The 17,807-nt window shown below is 40.4% G+C and overlaps 1 protein-coding gene across 1 annotated transcript; it reads left to right on the top strand.

Moving 5' to 3' along the window:
* The first annotated feature begins 11,139 nt into the window (after positions 1 to 11,139).
* LOC109981255 (protein L-Myc-1b-like) lies at positions 11,140 to 14,765 on the top strand. Its single transcript, XM_065966591.1, has 3 exons — positions 11,140 to 11,447; positions 11,931 to 12,545; positions 13,291 to 14,765. Exons 2-3 carry the CDS (start codon positions 11,999 to 12,001, stop codon positions 13,905 to 13,907), a joined length of 1,164 nt encoding a protein of 387 aa, XP_065822663.1. The 5' UTR covers positions 11,140 to 11,447; positions 11,931 to 11,998; the 3' UTR covers positions 13,908 to 14,765.
* The last annotated feature ends 3,042 nt before the right edge of the window (positions 14,766 to 17,807 follow it).

Below are 17,807 nucleotides of genomic sequence, written 5' to 3'. Positions count from 1 at the left end.
AAAAGTACCATCTCCCCTCTCTCTCTTCTTTTCCTTGCTTGTACCTTTATTATCTTTTTTCCCCTTGATTATTATTTCGTAATGTTTTGCAATGTCTGTGTTTGTTGAAGTCTAGTTGATGTCTCAGTATAATGCTGTATTTTTCGTCTTAATCTATCAATGAATCTTCATTTGATTAGTGCCTATTCTTAACAAATGTTATCTCAAGACACTTTACAAAAGAGCAGGTAAAAGACCTTACTCATTACTATATTACAAAGACCAAACATAAATCCATCATGTGCACTAAGCAACAGAGCAGCGACAACAACGACAACAATAATGAATAAGATAGATGTATCGGTGCAATGTCAGTAATAATGGTACAAGTAAAGACTAAGTATGTTAACTGTCCTCCCACTGTGTTCTGTATGCATTGTTTTGTATCGTCTAGCTGCTAGCACGTGTTAATGGACATAAAGTAAAGATTTGTTTCCACGTTGACATGTTAGTTGACCTGAGAGGGCCTCAGAGCCTCTCCCAAATGTGTGTACATTATATTAGTTTTATTATTACAACCACTAAATCATCACAACAGTTATTTTATGACATTTAAAAAAAGGATCATGTCTTGAACACACTCTTTATAACGATGTAAAATGATTTGGGTGTTTGAAGGCAAAGATCATCTAGAGCTGGAGAACCTGAAGAAGTTCCAATCTCCCTTGAGTTGCTTTTTGTATTTCTCTGTGTCGATGTAAAAAGCACATCAATTCTTCCAAGTGCAGATATTATTTTTCTACTCAATACGAAACTGAAACACTAGACAGCAATGACAAGTTTTTCCACATTAGTTATTTCTTTGCCATTTTGGCATGGAGTGATTCGTTCCAAGTCCACAAAATGAAACTAAAGTCATTCTGATGATGCAAAAGAAACATTTAAAGCTACAATATACACTTCTGTAGAATAGCTAGATTAAACAGTGAAAATTATCCTGTTCCTCTCATGTAAAGGAACCATAGACTGTATACTTATATACAGTCTATGGTTCCTTTACATTTGGCCAGATGTTTTCATCTGAATTGCAGCAACTGTGCTATCTGTAATAGATCTTTCTGCACCCTAAACCATCCATGGTAATATGTCCAGAAATGGAGCATTTATTGAATCCAAGACCGAAATCTTATGCTGTGACTGTTGGGCATAAACCTTCCACTTCTGTTTTTCACTTCTTCTGTGTTTGCTTTATGCAGAGTCAAAATAATTCAATTTACAGGAACCTGCATTGAACTTGCATTTAACAACCTACTAACAACCAGCAGTATCAGCATGTGGAAATCGGGTTACATTTATGGTTATGAATGTTGTTTTATTTCTAGACTCATAGCAAAGCTCTTTAATGAAGACATCTAACAGTTGAGTATATGAGGCAGCCTGCATGGTCCTGCAGCACGTTTTGTCTAATTGAAGTGCATCACAGGGGTTTGTTAAACATCTACCAATGCAACAGAGCACACTGTCAGTCTTTCGTAAATGGTAAATGGACTTGAGCTTATATAGCGCTTTTCTAGTCTTTCTGACTACTCAAAGCGCTTTTACACTGCACTGCGCTGTCACACCTACCCACTCACACACTGATGGCAAAGGCTGCTATGTAGTGATACCATCAGAAGTAACTTATCTCATTCTCACACATAAATACCCTGCTGATGAAGCAGTGGGAGAAATTTGGGGTTAAGTGTCTCACCAAAGGACACATTGGACATGCTGCTGCAGGAGTTGGGGATTGGACCCTCAACCTTCTGGTTCAGGGACGACAACTCTAACGACTGAGCCACAGCCGTCTTTTTCTGAGCATGTGGAAATTCTTAATCTTCAACAAAGTAGTAACTGAGTTTCATTTTTTCTGAGGCAGCCTGCATGACCCTGCAGCACATTTTCTCTAATGGAAGTGCATCACAGGTTCACAGATCACACCGTCAGTTCCAACATTTCTTTTGAAACTGGTAAATGGATTAGAGCTTGTTACACCGCATGTCACGCCTATCAATTCACACCCATTCACACACTGATGGCAGTAGTTGCTATGTAGTGAGACCATCAGCAGTAACTTATCTCATTCATTTGCATTCATAAGCCACAGACGAAGCAGCGGGAGCAATTCAGGGTGTGTCCCGCCCAAGGACACAACAGACATGTTGCTGCAGCTGGGGATTGAACCCTCAATCAACATAACTGGTTTTCAAGTACAATTAAAATGAGTTCACATGCAGTGCTAACTTTATTCTTTATTTTCACTGGACAGAGGAAAACAAAAATGTAACCTTTTTGAAACCTCACAGTCAGCAGAGATTAAAACGTTGACTATGGCGCCATCTACTGGACAGCAATGTAACATTACAAAGTAAAAGAAGATAAAAATGTGTTTCTATCTCATTGCTAAGGCCACATTTGTTCATCTGCATCCTTACTATATTTGAACAAGATGAGTGGCAGTTAATGTTGAGTCCTGCTACAAACGTCTTTGATGCTGAGACTGGAATAGAACATTTGATTCTGTTTAAAACCGTCTAAAATATTTCATCAACATCGCTGAGTGCTTAAAAGTATACCAAATGTTTCAACAATGGTTGAATCATTTGGCAGATACTTTAACTTTAACTCAAATTTGGATGGAAATTAGCTTTCATTCTGACTGAACCCCAGTCTGCTCCAAGTCACAGCAGTCTGCTCTTTGTTTTTCCAGTAACAGTCACATTTCTCATCAGTATTCACTTTTTCCAAAAAAACTTCTTTTTTTTTGGTGGCAAAATGAGGCTCGGCACAAAAGTTCAGCTCAGCTGGACCCAAACCCAACTGTCATTGGGCGAGCAGCGAGGTACAACCTGGACAGATCTGCAGTCAAGATCAACAGTGTTTTCTTTTACAACTGATTCTGCCAAGCCTGTTCCCTTGGCTGTGTTTTCTGTTGGCTGACAGAGATAAAAAAAAAAAAACATGCATACTCATACTCACAACCATGGGAAAGTCAACAATTCACTTAAACAGAATGTCCTTGGATCATAGGAGGAAGCCAGAGTTATTGGAGAGAACCCATGCACAAGGAGAACATTTAAACTCCACACAGAAAGGCCCCTGTTTGGGATTTGAAACCTGGAACCTATAGTGGCTGGTTACAACCTACCAGCTAACAGCTGCAGCCCAGAATCCAAAATGCACACATGAAAATCACAACATCTGATACAAATTAAAGGATCATCTTTACCCAAAACTACACCAGTAGTCACTCTTTGTCACTCATTACACTAACGGTACCATCACTCCCCTCAGCCTCTCCCCCCATACTAGCTTCATATCACTGGCAGCTGACCTTTGACCCCAAAACCCCTACTACAGCCCCTTACCCAACAACATAAACATTACACAAACCCTCACCTTTCACACCCCAACATTAATACTCACATCAACATCTCACATTTATAGATGAAAGCTCTCTCTCTCTCTCTCACTCACACACACACACACACACACACACACACCTTACTCTCTTTTCCCTCTCAAGCCCACCATACAAAAAGTACCATCTCCCCTCTCTCTCTTCTTTTCCTTGCTTGTACCTTTATTATCTTTTTTCCCCTTGATTATTATTTCGTAATGTTTTGCAATGTCTGTGTTTGTTGAAGTCTAGTTGATGTCTCAGTATAATGCTGTATTTTTCGTCTTAATCTATCAATGAATCTTCATTTGATTAGTGCCTATTCTTAACAAATGTTATCTCAAGACACTTTACAAAAGAGCAGGTAAAAGACCTTACTCATTACTATATTACAAAGACCAAACATAAATCCATCATGTGCACTAAGCAACAGAGCAGCGACAACAACGACAACAATAATGAATAAGATAGATGTATCGGTGCAATGTCAGTAATAATGGTACAAGTAAAGACTAAGTATGTTAACTGTCCTCCCACTGTGTTCTGTATGCATTGTTTTGTATCGTCTAGCTGCTAGCACGTGTTAATGGACATAAAGTAAAGATTTGTTTCCACGTTGACATGTTAGTTGACCTGAGAGGGCCTCAGAGCCTCTCCCAAATGTGTGTACATTATATTAGTTTTATTATTACAACCACTAAATCATCACAACAGTTATTTTATGACATTTAAAAAAAAGATCATGTCTTGAACACACTCTTTATAACGATGTAAAATGATTTGGGTGTTTGAAGGCAAAGATCATCTAGAGCTGGAGAACCTGAAGAAGTTCCAATCTCCCTTGAGTTGCTTTTTGTATTTCTCTGTGTCGATGTAAAAAGCACATCAATTCTTCCAAGTGCAGATATTATTTTTCTACTCAATACGAAACTGAAACACTAGACAGCAATGACAAGTTTTTCCACATTAGTTATTTCTTTGCCATTTTGGCATGGAGTGATTCGTTCCAAGTCCACAAAATGAAACTAAAGTCATTCTGATGATGCAAAAGAAACATTTAAAGCTACAATATACACTTCTGTAGAATAGCTAGATTAAACAGTGAAAATTATCCTGTTCCTCTCATGTAAAGGAACCATAGACTGTATACTTATATACAGTCTATGGTTCCTTTACATTTGGCCAGATGTTTTCATCTGAATTGCAGCAACTGTGCTATCTGTAATAGATCTTTCTGCACCCTAAACCATCCATGGTAATATGTCCAGAAATTGAGCATTTATTGAATCCAAGACCGAAATCTTATGCTGTGACTGTTGGGCATAAACCTTCCACTTCTGTTTTTCACTTCTTCTGTGTTTGCTTTATGCAGAGTCAAAATAATTCAATTTACAGGAACCTGCATTGAACTTGCATTTAACAACCTACTAACAACCAGCAGTATCAGCATGTGGAAATCGGGTTACATTTATGGTTATGAATGTTATTTTATTTCTAGACTCATAGCAAAGCTCTTTAATGAAGACTTCTAACAGTTGAGTATATGAGGCAGCCTGCATGGTCCTGCAGCACATTTTCTCTAATTGAAGTGCATCACAGGGGTTTGTTAAACATCTACCAATGCAACAGAGCACACTGTCAGTCTTTCGTAAATGGTAAATGGACTTGAGCTTATATAGCGCTTTTCTAGTCTTTCTGACTACTCAAAGCGCTTTTACACTGCACTGCGCTGTCACACCTACCCACTCACACACTGATGGCAGAGGCTGCTATGTAGTGATACCATCAGAAGTAACTTATCTCATTCTCACACATAAATACCCTGCTGATGAAGCAGTGGGAGAAATTTGGGGTTAAGTGTCTCACCAAAGGACACATTGGACATGCTGCTGCAGGAGTTGGGGATTGGACCCTCAACCTTCTGGTTCAGGGACGACAACTCTAACGACTGAGCCACAGCCGTCTTTTTCTGAGCATGTGGAAATTCTTAATCTTCAACAAAGTAGTAACTGAGTTTCATTTTTTCTGAGGCAGCCTGCATGACCCTGCAGCACATTTTCTCTAATGGAAGTGCATCACAGGTTCACAGATCACACCGTCAGTTCCAACATTTCTTTTGAAACTGGTAAATGGATTAGAGCTTGTTACACCGCATGTCACGCCTATCAATTCACACCCATTCACACACTGATGGCAGTAGTTGCTATGTAGTGAGACCATCAGCAGTAATTTATCTCATTCATTTGCATTCATAAGCCACAGACGAAGCAGCGGGAGCAATTCAGGGTGTGTCCCGCCCAAGGACACAACAGACATGTTGCTGCAGCTGGGGATTGAACCCTCAATCAACATAACTGGTTTTCAAGTACAATTAAAATGAGTTCACATGCAGTGCTAACTTTATTCTTTATTTTCACTGGACAGAGGAAAACAAAAATGTAACCTTTTTGAAACCTCACAGTCAGCAGAGATTAAAACGTTGACTATGGCGCCATCTACTGGACAGCAATGTAACATTACAAAGTAAAAGAAGATAAAAATGTGTTTCTGTCTCATTGCTAAGGCCACATTTGTTCATCTGCATCCTTACTATATTTGAACAAGATGAGTGGCAGTTAATGTTGAGTCCTGCTACAAACGTCTTTGATGCTGAGACTGAAATAGAACATTTGATTCTGTTTAAAACCGTCTAAAATATTTCATCAACATCGCTGAGTGCTTAAAAGTATACCAAATGTTTAATGAATTACACGTTTTAATTTTATATGCTTCTTGGAACCTTGTCTTTTCATCCACACCTGACTAGCAGGTCCGGATTACCTGGTTTAATAATCATGAATTAGTTAAATAGAATAATCATTTTTAGAGACCTTCTGTATGAGTGCTGCTTTCAAGAAGTCCTGTGCGCATTTATGAAAAACATTTCAAAACCAATGAAACAGATTTAAGTCACAGTATGTGCAGCTTGTCAATCAAGAGAGAGTGTGATATAGATATGAGTTTTGCACTGAAAAACTATTGTGACCCGTTTTAAATCAGCCAAACTGAATACCGAAAGTCTAATTGAATGCTGATCTTCTTTGCAGTTATTTTAATTGCATGAATCTCCAGAACTGGTCTAGGTGTGATAGGTACTGATGGCAGAGCCGGACTAAAATGTTTCTTGAAAATATAAGAATCTATTATCCTGTCCAGTAATCAAATGTCAAACCCTGTTTGGTCCTCTATTTCTCTTAATATTGAATGCAAAAGCTTGTTCTACTTACTCCGCTGAAAGAGTTTGACAGCAAACTTGTAATTTGTTTTCTTATTAATATGATCATTGTTTTATTACTTTTACTTAATCTAAGAAACTGCACACTTCTCCTACCAGTACAGCAACTTGTGTGTAGCAATAATCAGACATTTACACAAAGTAAACAGCAGGGGGCAGCCAAATTCAGTCCTTATGTGCTGCTGTGGGCCAATGTTTATACTCAGTAGCATTTTTGGGGTTCTAGCTTTTAAACTGTTACAACCCATTTATCCCCAGACATAAAGTAAAAACTCTGTTTGTCTCATGTAGAAATATGTCTCTGAGAAGTTATTCTGTTTGCTTTGAGTAACAGAGTCACAGGATGTAATGTTCAGACTTTCCTTGGCAAACAGTACACCTGTGTAGGAAACTACATATATTTATGGCATGTCCTTCATTAATAATACACTCTCACATGAAGTTCCCATTGGAAATTTAAGAGCAGTTGTTTATAATTTAATGCTGACGTTGGGTCAAGAGCCCAGACTGTAGTCATGTTTAAAACATGCTCAGTAAGGCAGCACTTTGCTGAGGAGGAAATGTTAAGACTAGTGATAATATCAACAGTAAAAGCTTGATGTTGCCAGATATAGATGTGTGGTTTGTAAGAGATGTTTGCAGGTAAAGCTTTGGCTTCTCCCTGATCACACTCTCGTGGTATTCTAGTGGGGAGCGTCAGAATATGGGGTTTTACATCCCAAGGGAGCAATAACACTTGTGTGAATTATTTATGAAGTCTTTTCTCTGAGCTTAGGGTCACTGGTCCCACTTCTTAACCTGCTACTATGTTTTGTTTTGTTTTGTTTTTTTGATGGTCGGGGCAGGGGCAGGGGTCAGGGGTCAGGGTTAGTCGGTTCCTGTGCCACTGGGGTCGTGGGGAAAAAAGAGGAGGAACCCTTGTGTAGCACATGAGGACAATTCTACAGACAGGCCCAGAAAAAGGGTCCAGATTCCAGAATTGCATTGTGGGGAATATTGTTGAGGTGGATGAGTGGGTGTTTCAGACAACTTGAGGACTCTGCAGAGGTGGATCCCGACCCCCACCTTCCCACAGTCCCTTAGCATCCTCACACATATGCTACAATGACCATAAAAGACAATGGCGGGTACTTGAAGTTAAGCTGGGAGATGACTTGGGGAGCAGGCTATTGTTGGTGTTAAGCATTGTTACCCGACAAAGTCCCTGCCGAGGAATAAGTTTAAATGAAGGAGAAGAAGGAAGGAGGAGGAGGGCCTCATCTGCATTTTATAGGACCAGAGTTTTTTCTTTCTTCTCTTTGGCAGGGATAAAATATTCCCAACATAGCAGATTGAAGGCTGGTTTCGCTATGTAATTATAGGATGTGGAGTTGAAGCTCTACAGGCTATGCTCATTGCTTTGAGGACAAACAACTCAAAGTTCACATATGTGCGGAATCTCTATTTTGGAAAAAGTCCGTCTTATTTCAGATACAGAACAAAACGTTACCCAACATGAATTTATGGCACAAGATAATGTATACATGGTCATTTTACATGTTGTGTTTAACTAACAAAATGATTACAAATTCATTTTTCCACAAGAGATATTGTATTAGTTAACTTTCAGGCATTATTACAACAACAACAAAATACAACACTAACAAGCTGCAAGAGGAATGCCCAGCTATGATGTCAGATGTCATGATGTCCCACACCTACCTCAATTATAAATGATTTCCCCCGTTACTTTTGTGCTCACTTCATGCATGTAGAGTAAGACAGAAGACAACGTCTGTGAAGAAGTGACCGTGAGTGTGTAACCAAAATAAAAGGTGAAATTATCTGGCCAAACAAAGAACAACATCACTGCCATGTAGGTCAAAAGTAAGGCCAACGTCTTGGCTATGAAAATGTAAATCAAGTAGAAGGTTAATCATCAAGTACTCATTTTACATTTCAATTGAAAGCAAGGTAAACTTAACTTGGAGTGATCTTTCATATTTACAGAAAAATCCTAAAACAGCTGCTGAATGTGTCTTAACTTTGAGGCTGTTTTGTAAAGTGTTTATTTAAAGGGTCAAGACTAAGTTTAGATCTCAACTTTAAAGCCAGCATGTATGGAAACAGGAACACCTACAATATCATCTAAACTTTGAAAGACAGTGTGAGCCAATTGTGGTGGGACTTTTTCTGGTCAAATAGGATTTTGAGTTCTGAATAGTCACTTCATTTGTCTGTCGGTGTCAACTGTTGACTCAAAAAGTATCAGACATCGGTGAAATTAGAGGCTTAATTCCATTCACTGTTTTAAAAGAATCTCTGTAGTTTGGGCCTTTAGCAGGACATAGAGTCACCGTATGGGTCTAAATGATGTTTTGTAGTTAATGTTTGATAAGATAATGATTGATCCTCTTACCACATTCACCAATGCCACAGTTAAAGATGCCACACACTGAGGGAAACGTGTTTGACCTGCGGCCGGACGCTGACAAGCAGATGTTCGGCACTAATAAGTGCCACCAACTCGGCCTGAAAGGGACCTAAGCTACTGCAGGTTGTCGGATCATCCACTGAGATGCTTAATTAAGAAGACGTGCACGCAGACGACCAAATGGATCAATATGTTCGACGGGACGAGGTCGAGGTCAGGGGTGGGGTATGATTTTGACCTGGCGTTGTTTGGTCATGAGACGTTGGAGATCTTTGACCTTTTGTTCACAAAGCATTTGTTCACGCTAGACGACAAATAGAGAAATGATGTGTCTACTTAATCATTGCCTGGTTCAATATGGTGATATCCTGGTTAGTGTTAAAATATGAATATGAATTGAATGTTTTAGGTCATTGAGTTTTTAGAAGCAGTGGTCTTCTTCTTCTCTGGTAGAGCTGTAAACAAGGATTGAGACCAAATCTAAAAGTGTTTGTATAAGATATTAACTTGTTTGTTTCTGAAGGAGCTCGCTCTCACTGTAAAGGAGTGTCCTCTCGTTCACACCACCTGCAGACGCTTCAGCAGCCCAATGTTTGTGTAGTCCTTGTGCTCTTTTGTGCTCAAGATGCACTCCACCCTGCACTGTGGAAAAGGTTTGTATTCAGGGATAAAACTAAAATCTTGGCTATAATCGAAACTTTGAGTGAAGATGCTGACATGGAAGTCGAGGATGTTCTGCATTGAATTTCTTTTGTTACACAAATAAGTAACTGCTGCTGCAAATCAACAACTTTTCACACCACAACACATCTTATTGAAATTGGTATCTGTGTGCCATCTGATGTGCCTGCAGCTTCTTAGCAGTGATAATCAACAGACTAAAGAAACAGCTTCATTAGCTAAGCTCACATAGAGCTTACTTTCTGGCAGACACAACCTAAAAACAGGAGCAAGTGTTTTTAACAGATCAGTTTGGAGGCCAATTAGACTCCTGATCTCTGCTGATTTCAGATGGATTAAGGAGGATCATTTTAAATCTGAAGTTTGGCGTCAAGGTCCAGACGTGTCCGCTTTGTGTCAGGCTTAAGGACACAGACAACAATGAAGACTTTAGACTGGGCATGATGACTGTGTCAAATGCATTATGTTATTATAGTAAAATCTACAAAGTATGATGTTTACACAAACAAACCTGAGGTTCATTTTACCTGCCTTTAAAAGTTTAGTTTCGTATCTTTTCCATTTTGTACTACAATCAATGCTATTTTTTCATGGATAAAAATATAGTTTTAGTAGCTTTAACCAACTTATATATATATATATATATATATATATATACACTTTATTATATTTTATTAAGAGTTTATTGGGAGGGCTGATTATTATCTCATTTCTCATATTGTGTAATAGTAAAATGTGTTGATCACAATATCAAGAAGCCTTAGCAAAAATACTTTTTTCTTGTTTTGTCCATTCAATCAATGTTACAAATATTAAGTTATTCTGAACAAGACAAAGAAAATTGGCAAATCATCACATTTGAGACGCTGTAGTAAGATAGGATAGTCTTCATAAGCCTACCAAATAAATATTTGACTAATGGTTGCTGCATAATTTTCAAACTAAACCATTCACCATCCTTCCTGCATATTATCCAATATGCTCTTTTGTAAAGTGTCTCGAGATAACACTTGTTATGAATTGGCTCTATAAATAATGATTGATTTATTGATAATAAAATTATGGAAGTGTCGTTTTTGATGACTAATTAGGCTATATCATGAGAGTCTGGTAAACCTTAAGCATATCAACTCTCGGGAAATTACAGTAGCACAAACATCTTTATGTCCTTCTAGTACAACACATTAACAAATAGCAGTGATGAACTCTGTCAGTCACTGTGACCGTAATTGGAGCTGTAGACGGGGCGGGGCTTATCGCCTCCCTCCTCCCCTCGTGCAAAACGGAGGGGCTTACCCGGATCTACTGCAGATATTTGCGAGGCTCCTCCCTGCACTTTTTTATCGCCTTATAACAGGATATTTCACTGGCGCGAAAAACGCACTGTGTGGCTTCTATTACACATTGTGGGGCGGACCTTGTTCCTGCAGCTTGAGCCACCGGCTTTTGTGTTTATGTTTTTTTTAAACCTCTAACTTAAACAGAAGGATAACCAGCGTCCAAAGAACCCAGCTCTGTAGACAAACTCGGAAAGCTTTTTTTCTTTTTCTTTTTTTTATCTTTGTGATCTCTGTGCGCCAGGTTTTGCTTCTCGGTTTTGCGGAGGGTGTTTTTTTTTTTCCCATGCCGTGAATTCACTTTGGGATTTTCTGGGAGAGCTGGTGAGTAGTTATGTGTGCAAACTTGATTTTACTGTGAAAGTTTGAAAATGAGAAAAAAAAAGAGGGCCGCGTATGATGCCGGGCCCCCTCTTTCCTCCACATGACTGCTGCTTGGAACAAAGCACTGCCTACATTCAGGAAATAGGGGACAGGCTCAAACATTAGGTAGGCCTACTGTTGCGCAGGAAGTCCTTGAACACAAAGTCCCCCCCCCTTATCCATCCATTAAAGCTGGCTCTGAATTATAACAAATACTTAGTTATGTGTAGATGATGTAGTAACCTTGTGTTTCAGGACAGTTTGAGTCTATCACTGCAAAAAGCGCATCCGCAAGATCCCTGATGAATTATTGATGTGGTCCCAGTTGGAGAAAGTAGGCTGTCGGGATAGATGTGATCATTGTGAATTTGAAGGAAACTTCAAGGCTATCCTAAAGTAACATGTTTTAGTGTCACAGCTAATCACTGTTATATTTTCTCCAAGGTTGACGATCTGCAGAGTGGATCTTTTGATAACATCTGAGAAGAAGAAAACCAAAAAGAACTGGGAACATGGAGTTCGACTGTTACCAGCACTATTTTCTTGACGATTTCGACACAGAGGAGGATTTTTACAAGTCGACCGCACCAAGCGAGGACATATGGAAAAAGTTCGAGTTGCTGCCCACCCCTCCCATGTCCCCCACCCGGACTCTGAGCGGAGCTGCTCTGCACCTCTCACCGGGGGACAAGCTCAACTGGCTGTCCAAAGTCCTGGGTCAGGACGAGGAGTGCGAGGGACAGTTCATCCCGGACACCGGGGAGCTCTTCGGAAATCTCAGCTCCATCATCATTCAGGACTGCATGTGGAGTAGTTTTTCCGCCAGTAAGCAGCTGGAGAAGGTCAGCGGGAAGGTGTTGCCAACTGCGGCGCAGACCGGTGTCTCCCCAGTGGCGCAGATCTCCGTGAGACCGAGCAAAGCGCAGTGCGTCTCCCCCGGCGGCGCGCTCCCCACAGCGGCGACAGACTGCGTCGACCCCGCAGCTATTCTCACCTTCCCGACCAACAGCTGCAGGAAGCCGGCGTCGTCTGGCTCCGAGTCCCGCTCCGATTCCTCCGGTAAGCACATCATGCTCTGAAGTGCCCCACCCTGCCCCCCCCCATTGCCTCCGGATTATATTGCCCTCTAACAATGCGTAATTTGGAAAGCTGGGCTGCTGTTGCATAACTGTGGTCTGTGGTGCAGAGGGGTTATCAAGTACAACAGCCAGTCACCTTTAATCCAGATTTCTTTACACTCACTATGACAATGCGCCACATGCTCGCTCTGAACACTAGCGCTATCTTTTAAAAACCGCGCCCCCGTGACTTTTGCTTGAATTTCCCCCACTTTCAATACCTGCCACTGGTTCTGCATTAGAATCAGAGTGCGGCAGAGGGGCGGGGTGACCGAGCGCTGATGATTGATTACTACTACTACACACAGACACACTGTGACGGTATCTCTTGTCTCACATGTCCAGAATTAGTGATACTCCCTGCCAGCAGATCTGCTCATTTAAATAGCTGATGAATGGTCACTGCTCAGTGACTAAGTCTAAATTCCTGAAAGCTTTGGCATGAATGACCACTGCTGTTAACACCTCAGCTCATGCATGTTCCCCTTGAGATAGCGGAATGTTGATTTGCATGCCTGACCATGGAATGCGTTTCCTTAAAGTCGCTATGGTCAAATTTGGGTTCAACTTTATTGCTGTTTTGAGGCAGGAGTTTTAGACGTTTTCCTAACACACTATCCTGAAACATTAACTTCCAAATCTTTTTTTTTCTCTGTATTGACGAGTTGTTTCCTGTGTGATCTCAGATGATGAAGAGGAGATCGATGTAGTCACCGTGGAGAGCAAGCAGAGCAGGGTGCGGCTTGTGAACGTCAGAAAACCTGTGACCATCACTGTCCGCGCAGACCCCTGCCCCAAACGCTTCCACATGTCTGTCCACCGGCAGCAGCACAACTACGCCGCCCGTTCACCAGATAGCGAGCCAGAGCATGATGACGAGGACGAGGAGGACGACGATGATGATGATGAGGAGGAGGAAGATGAGTATGAAGAAGAGCCTCAGAGCAAGCGCACCTGCACAGCATCCAGTCAGAAAGCAGGTTCTTCGCCTTGTGTCTCCCAGCCCACGTCCCCCTCAGAGTCCCCACAAAGCTCGGACACAGAGGACACTGACCGCAGGAAGAACCACAACTTCCTCGAAAGAAAGAGGAGGAATGATCTGCGGTCCCGTTTCCTCGCCCTGCGGGATCAGATCCCGGGTTTGGAGTCGGCGAAAACCCCTAAGGTAGCCATCCTGACCCACGCGACAGAGTACCTTGTTGATCTTCACAGCAAAGAGAAACGACAGCTCCAGGAGAAGAAACGCCTCAAATCTCGACAGCAGCAGCTTCTCCGGAAATTATCTGAACTGAAGCGCTCATGAGACAATTGAGTGATTTTTTTTTTTTTTATTTGATTTTTTTTAATGAACTGCCTCATTCTCAGTCAGAAACTTTACTCTAGAGTTCTGAAGCTTTCAGTTTGTTTTTAAATAACATCATGCCTCATGTAAACAGCTGTGTGTTTTGTCTGGAATGGATTCTTATAGGTGTGGTCTTCCTATCAATTGACTGCCAATGAACCTGATGTGGAGAGAAGGAGTTTGTGTGCTGATTCCATATTTACTTTGCACATTTCTTTTTTTTAGTTATGAGCAGGGGTAATGCTATTGATTTTATAGTTAAAATATTTCCTGGTGTGATGTGATGGGGAAATAAGAAAAAAAGCTGTTAATAGTTAACTTGTGTGATAGTGAACATTTTGTAGCATTGTGTGTGTGTGTGTGTGTGTGAGAGAGAGAGTGAGAGAAAGCTGTTAAGGATGTCTTAAGTTTGATCATTGCACACTTTTAATGGAGTGAAGTGAGAATGCCTTTGTGTACATAATGAGTGATGGAGTCAGTTCTTGGTGTGTTTGGCTTGAATGACTGAATGTTGGATGTACAAATTGTTCTGTAAATAATAGCTTATCCCTCCTGGTGAAGGAGATGAAATCAAGAGTTGTCAATGAGCTTTGCTCCTCTTTATGACATGCCATCAGGCATCAAGGAAACCTCTATTTTGTTAAGAAAACTGAAAAAATGGGCAAAAAAAAATAATAAGTAGCACTGCTGTACTTTATATACACACACGTCACTTTGTGATTTCAATGCTTCTCCTGATTTGGGTCGATTTTTTTTTTTTTTAAAGCATGCTAACATGGACAGCAAAATTAAATTTTTATACAGAATTTGCATAAAAAACCTGACCTCTGTTTGATTTATTTGCCTATAACACAAGGCAGTACATTTCATTGGGGAAAACGACTGCAATCTTCTTTATATTGAATACCAAATATCTCTTGACCTTTTGACCTTGCCATCTAAATGTGTATTGTGCTCATCCAAGAACACAATTATGACATTCTTTAGTTAGAGACACTTTGCACAAAAGTGAATCCTTCAAACTTTGAAACAGAAACAACACTGATTAAATTTTTCCTCAAACAGATCATAAAAAAAATCCTCACTCTTGGTGCCTGTCTTACATAGAAGGGCTCTTTAGCGCACCAGCTGCTGGTCCAAACAAGGTTAGACTGTTTGTCCTTGAGACTTGCCCTTGAAGAGTGTGTGATACTGTTGTAGATCCTCCCCTCTGCAGTGGTTGCTGCATGCTGGGCACCTGATGTGCTCTGAACTAGGTTACACACACACACTTGCACACTTCCATACGTTTGGTATCTTTAGAACAGTCCCATGGGTTTGGAGACCCTGGTTATGTTATTGGCTACTTGGATGCAGTGCGGCTCTTCACACAGGTATGCAGTTATCCAAGTGGCTGTAAAACAGACTGTAAATTGAACCAATGAAAATCTCTCTGATCTCTTCATTAATGGATAACACTACCCTCTTGTGCAACTTTATGGTCCCTGTATTTGTTACGCGACATACTTTGTTATACATTCTGCTGCGTTGGGGCCCGTGTAATTGCTGGTACAGTCAGACTCCTTAGATGCAGCTGCTTTTTCTAAAAAAAGATATAGCCCCACCAAGAGATCTAGAACAGATTTAATTATTGTTTTTTATTTTTAATAGCAGGACAGTGTTTATTAGGTGTTAAATAATCTAGTTTAGCAATTGGTTGCAACTCTTTGAGGTAACCTAAGGGAAATAAGGGTTTCCTTCCCACTTACACTATGTTTACTTTTACTCTGAGTCAACATTGGCTAATAATTTCAGGATTTGCTGGAAGGCAGTTGTGTGCGCATCCTGTCCCAGATTTAGCAGGGGTTAAGGGTAATAATAGAGTGAGTGAAAATCGGAGAGTACTCTCTGTGGGTTAAAATTACCAATCATTAACTAGCCTGAAAAAAAGTAACATTTGATCCAAGCAGGCATTCATCTGGCACAATGAGACAGCATTTAAGCAGCTCTTAGGTCCTGTCTAAACTGATCTTAATGCCTAACATGTACTAACGTCCCTGATATCTATATTTCCTTAAATGAGAGGCAAAGCTCCTGCCCTAACAATGACCTATCATACGAGTCTCTGCAAGTCTGGATAAGTGTGGTTTGAGCTCCAGTCGTTTGTATAACTCAAAACTCAAACAACCATTTGGTTCAAGTACAGCCTGACAGACGAGCCCGGCACACCCTAAGTCCAACCGTCTCACACCTCACTGCTCCTTTTGTTAAGGCTTGTTGCTGTTTCACCTGCCTGCCTGTTCACTCTCTCAGGGGCCCATTTTTCATCCCTGGGGGAGGACTTTTGCCACAGGTGAACATTTCCTTGACAGAATCAGCATCTGGTCCCCGGAGGAAGAGAATTGACCTCATACACTTACAACAGATCATAGCAACCCTGCAACAATATTGATTTTCTTAAGTTTAATTAAGAGATCTCCAGTATTTCTGCAGAACTTTGTTTGAAGTCCTTATACTTCCTGGGAACACAAATAATACGTTTGCGAACATAAATAATAACCGAAGGGAGTGAGTAAACGGCAAAAAACACGTAAGATTGAATCAGGTGCAGCTGTGGTGCTGCTTGTGCTTTATTTTAAATCAGGAAGTGAAAGCAGAAATCAGATATCAGGTTTGAGATTAAACACATAACCTGCTAACACCTTGCCACAAAATGCATCTGTAGTTTGTCCGAAGAGCAGAAAATCTACTTTAATAATGAGTGCCGAACGAAGATTTTTTCAGTAAAATTGAACTGTTACAGGGTTTCAGTTTAGGCCGTTACAACTATCAAACACCATCATGCAAATGATTAAGTCCACAGCGTTACTCTGGGGATGCAAATGAGAGTACTTCAGATGTTTATGAAGGCTTTTTCTTATATTGTCACTCATTTAAAAAAAAAAAGTGCTTAAGCCAACAATAAACATTGAGTGGTTGTGGGGCTTCTTTATTTCAGGGTTTTTCTTGAAAGGGGTGAAGTAAGAGGATCTTTTTTTTCCCGGTTTGATGCTCTGCTCTGACGGTTAACTGGCCAAACCAGATTTTCTACTTTGAAGGTTCATGCAACGCCCATGCTGACAAAGTTCTACGTTACCATGTGTGAACGCTTTCATAAGCACATGTGCATACTGAAGCTGTCTTCTTTTACCCCATATGTGTTTTATTCTCTCACATCTGCAGGGCTGCATCTATTTCCTGCTATTAAAAATAAGCCTTTTAGGCCTCAACAGCTGCAACTTGTTGGTGTCCCATATACTAAACATAATGTGTATGTAAGACAAATGGCTGTGTCTGTATATTCCCAGGGTGCTAAGAAGCAGGCGACAACCTCACTGGTGGTCACACAGAAGTGTGTGATGCGTGCCATCAGGGTGGGACTGTGGAGAATTGATGATTTGGTTGGGTGGAGTGCAGACGGGCTGTGATTTATACAAACTCTTCAGACAAACTGAAGCAAATATCCATCTCATAAATCTGGTGGTTCTTTTTGATCATATAAACTACTTTGCTGGGGAGCTAGGGAGGATGTGATGGCATTTACAAGCCTGTAAGAATACTCTCTAATAGCTTAATCTTAACCAGATGAAACGAAGCATGCAGCATTAGCCTGGGAAATACTTCAGGCGTAAAATTGCAGATTAAAAGGCTAAACATTTGATTCAAATTTGTATAACAGATTGAATAATAGCGCCATTTTTTTATTTTTTTTTTAACTTTATAAGATAGTTGTACAGTTTATATCAAATATCACTCTTAAACATTCCTATGGCCAGAGAGGGAGTGTGTTGATTATGCTTTTTGTGCACATTTTTTTCCACACAAAACTCATTCACCGCAGAA

This window comes from Labrus bergylta, chromosome 18, assembly GCF_963930695.1.
Source record: "Labrus bergylta chromosome 18, fLabBer1.1, whole genome shotgun sequence".
NCBI lineage: Eukaryota > Metazoa > Chordata > Actinopteri > Labriformes > Labridae > Labrus > Labrus bergylta.
Note: the sequence above shows the minus strand (reverse complement) of the source record. Positions and strands in the feature narration are given on the sequence as shown.

Coding starts and splice junctions, on each gene's coding strand:
- LOC109981255 (XM_065966591.1), top strand. CDS start 11,999: ATGGAGTTCGACTGTTACCAGCACTATTTTCTTGACGATTTCGACACA. Junction 12,546..13,290: donor GTCCCGCTCCGATTCCTCCG/GTAAGCACATCA, acceptor GTGTGATCTCAG/ATGATGAAGAGGAGATCGAT.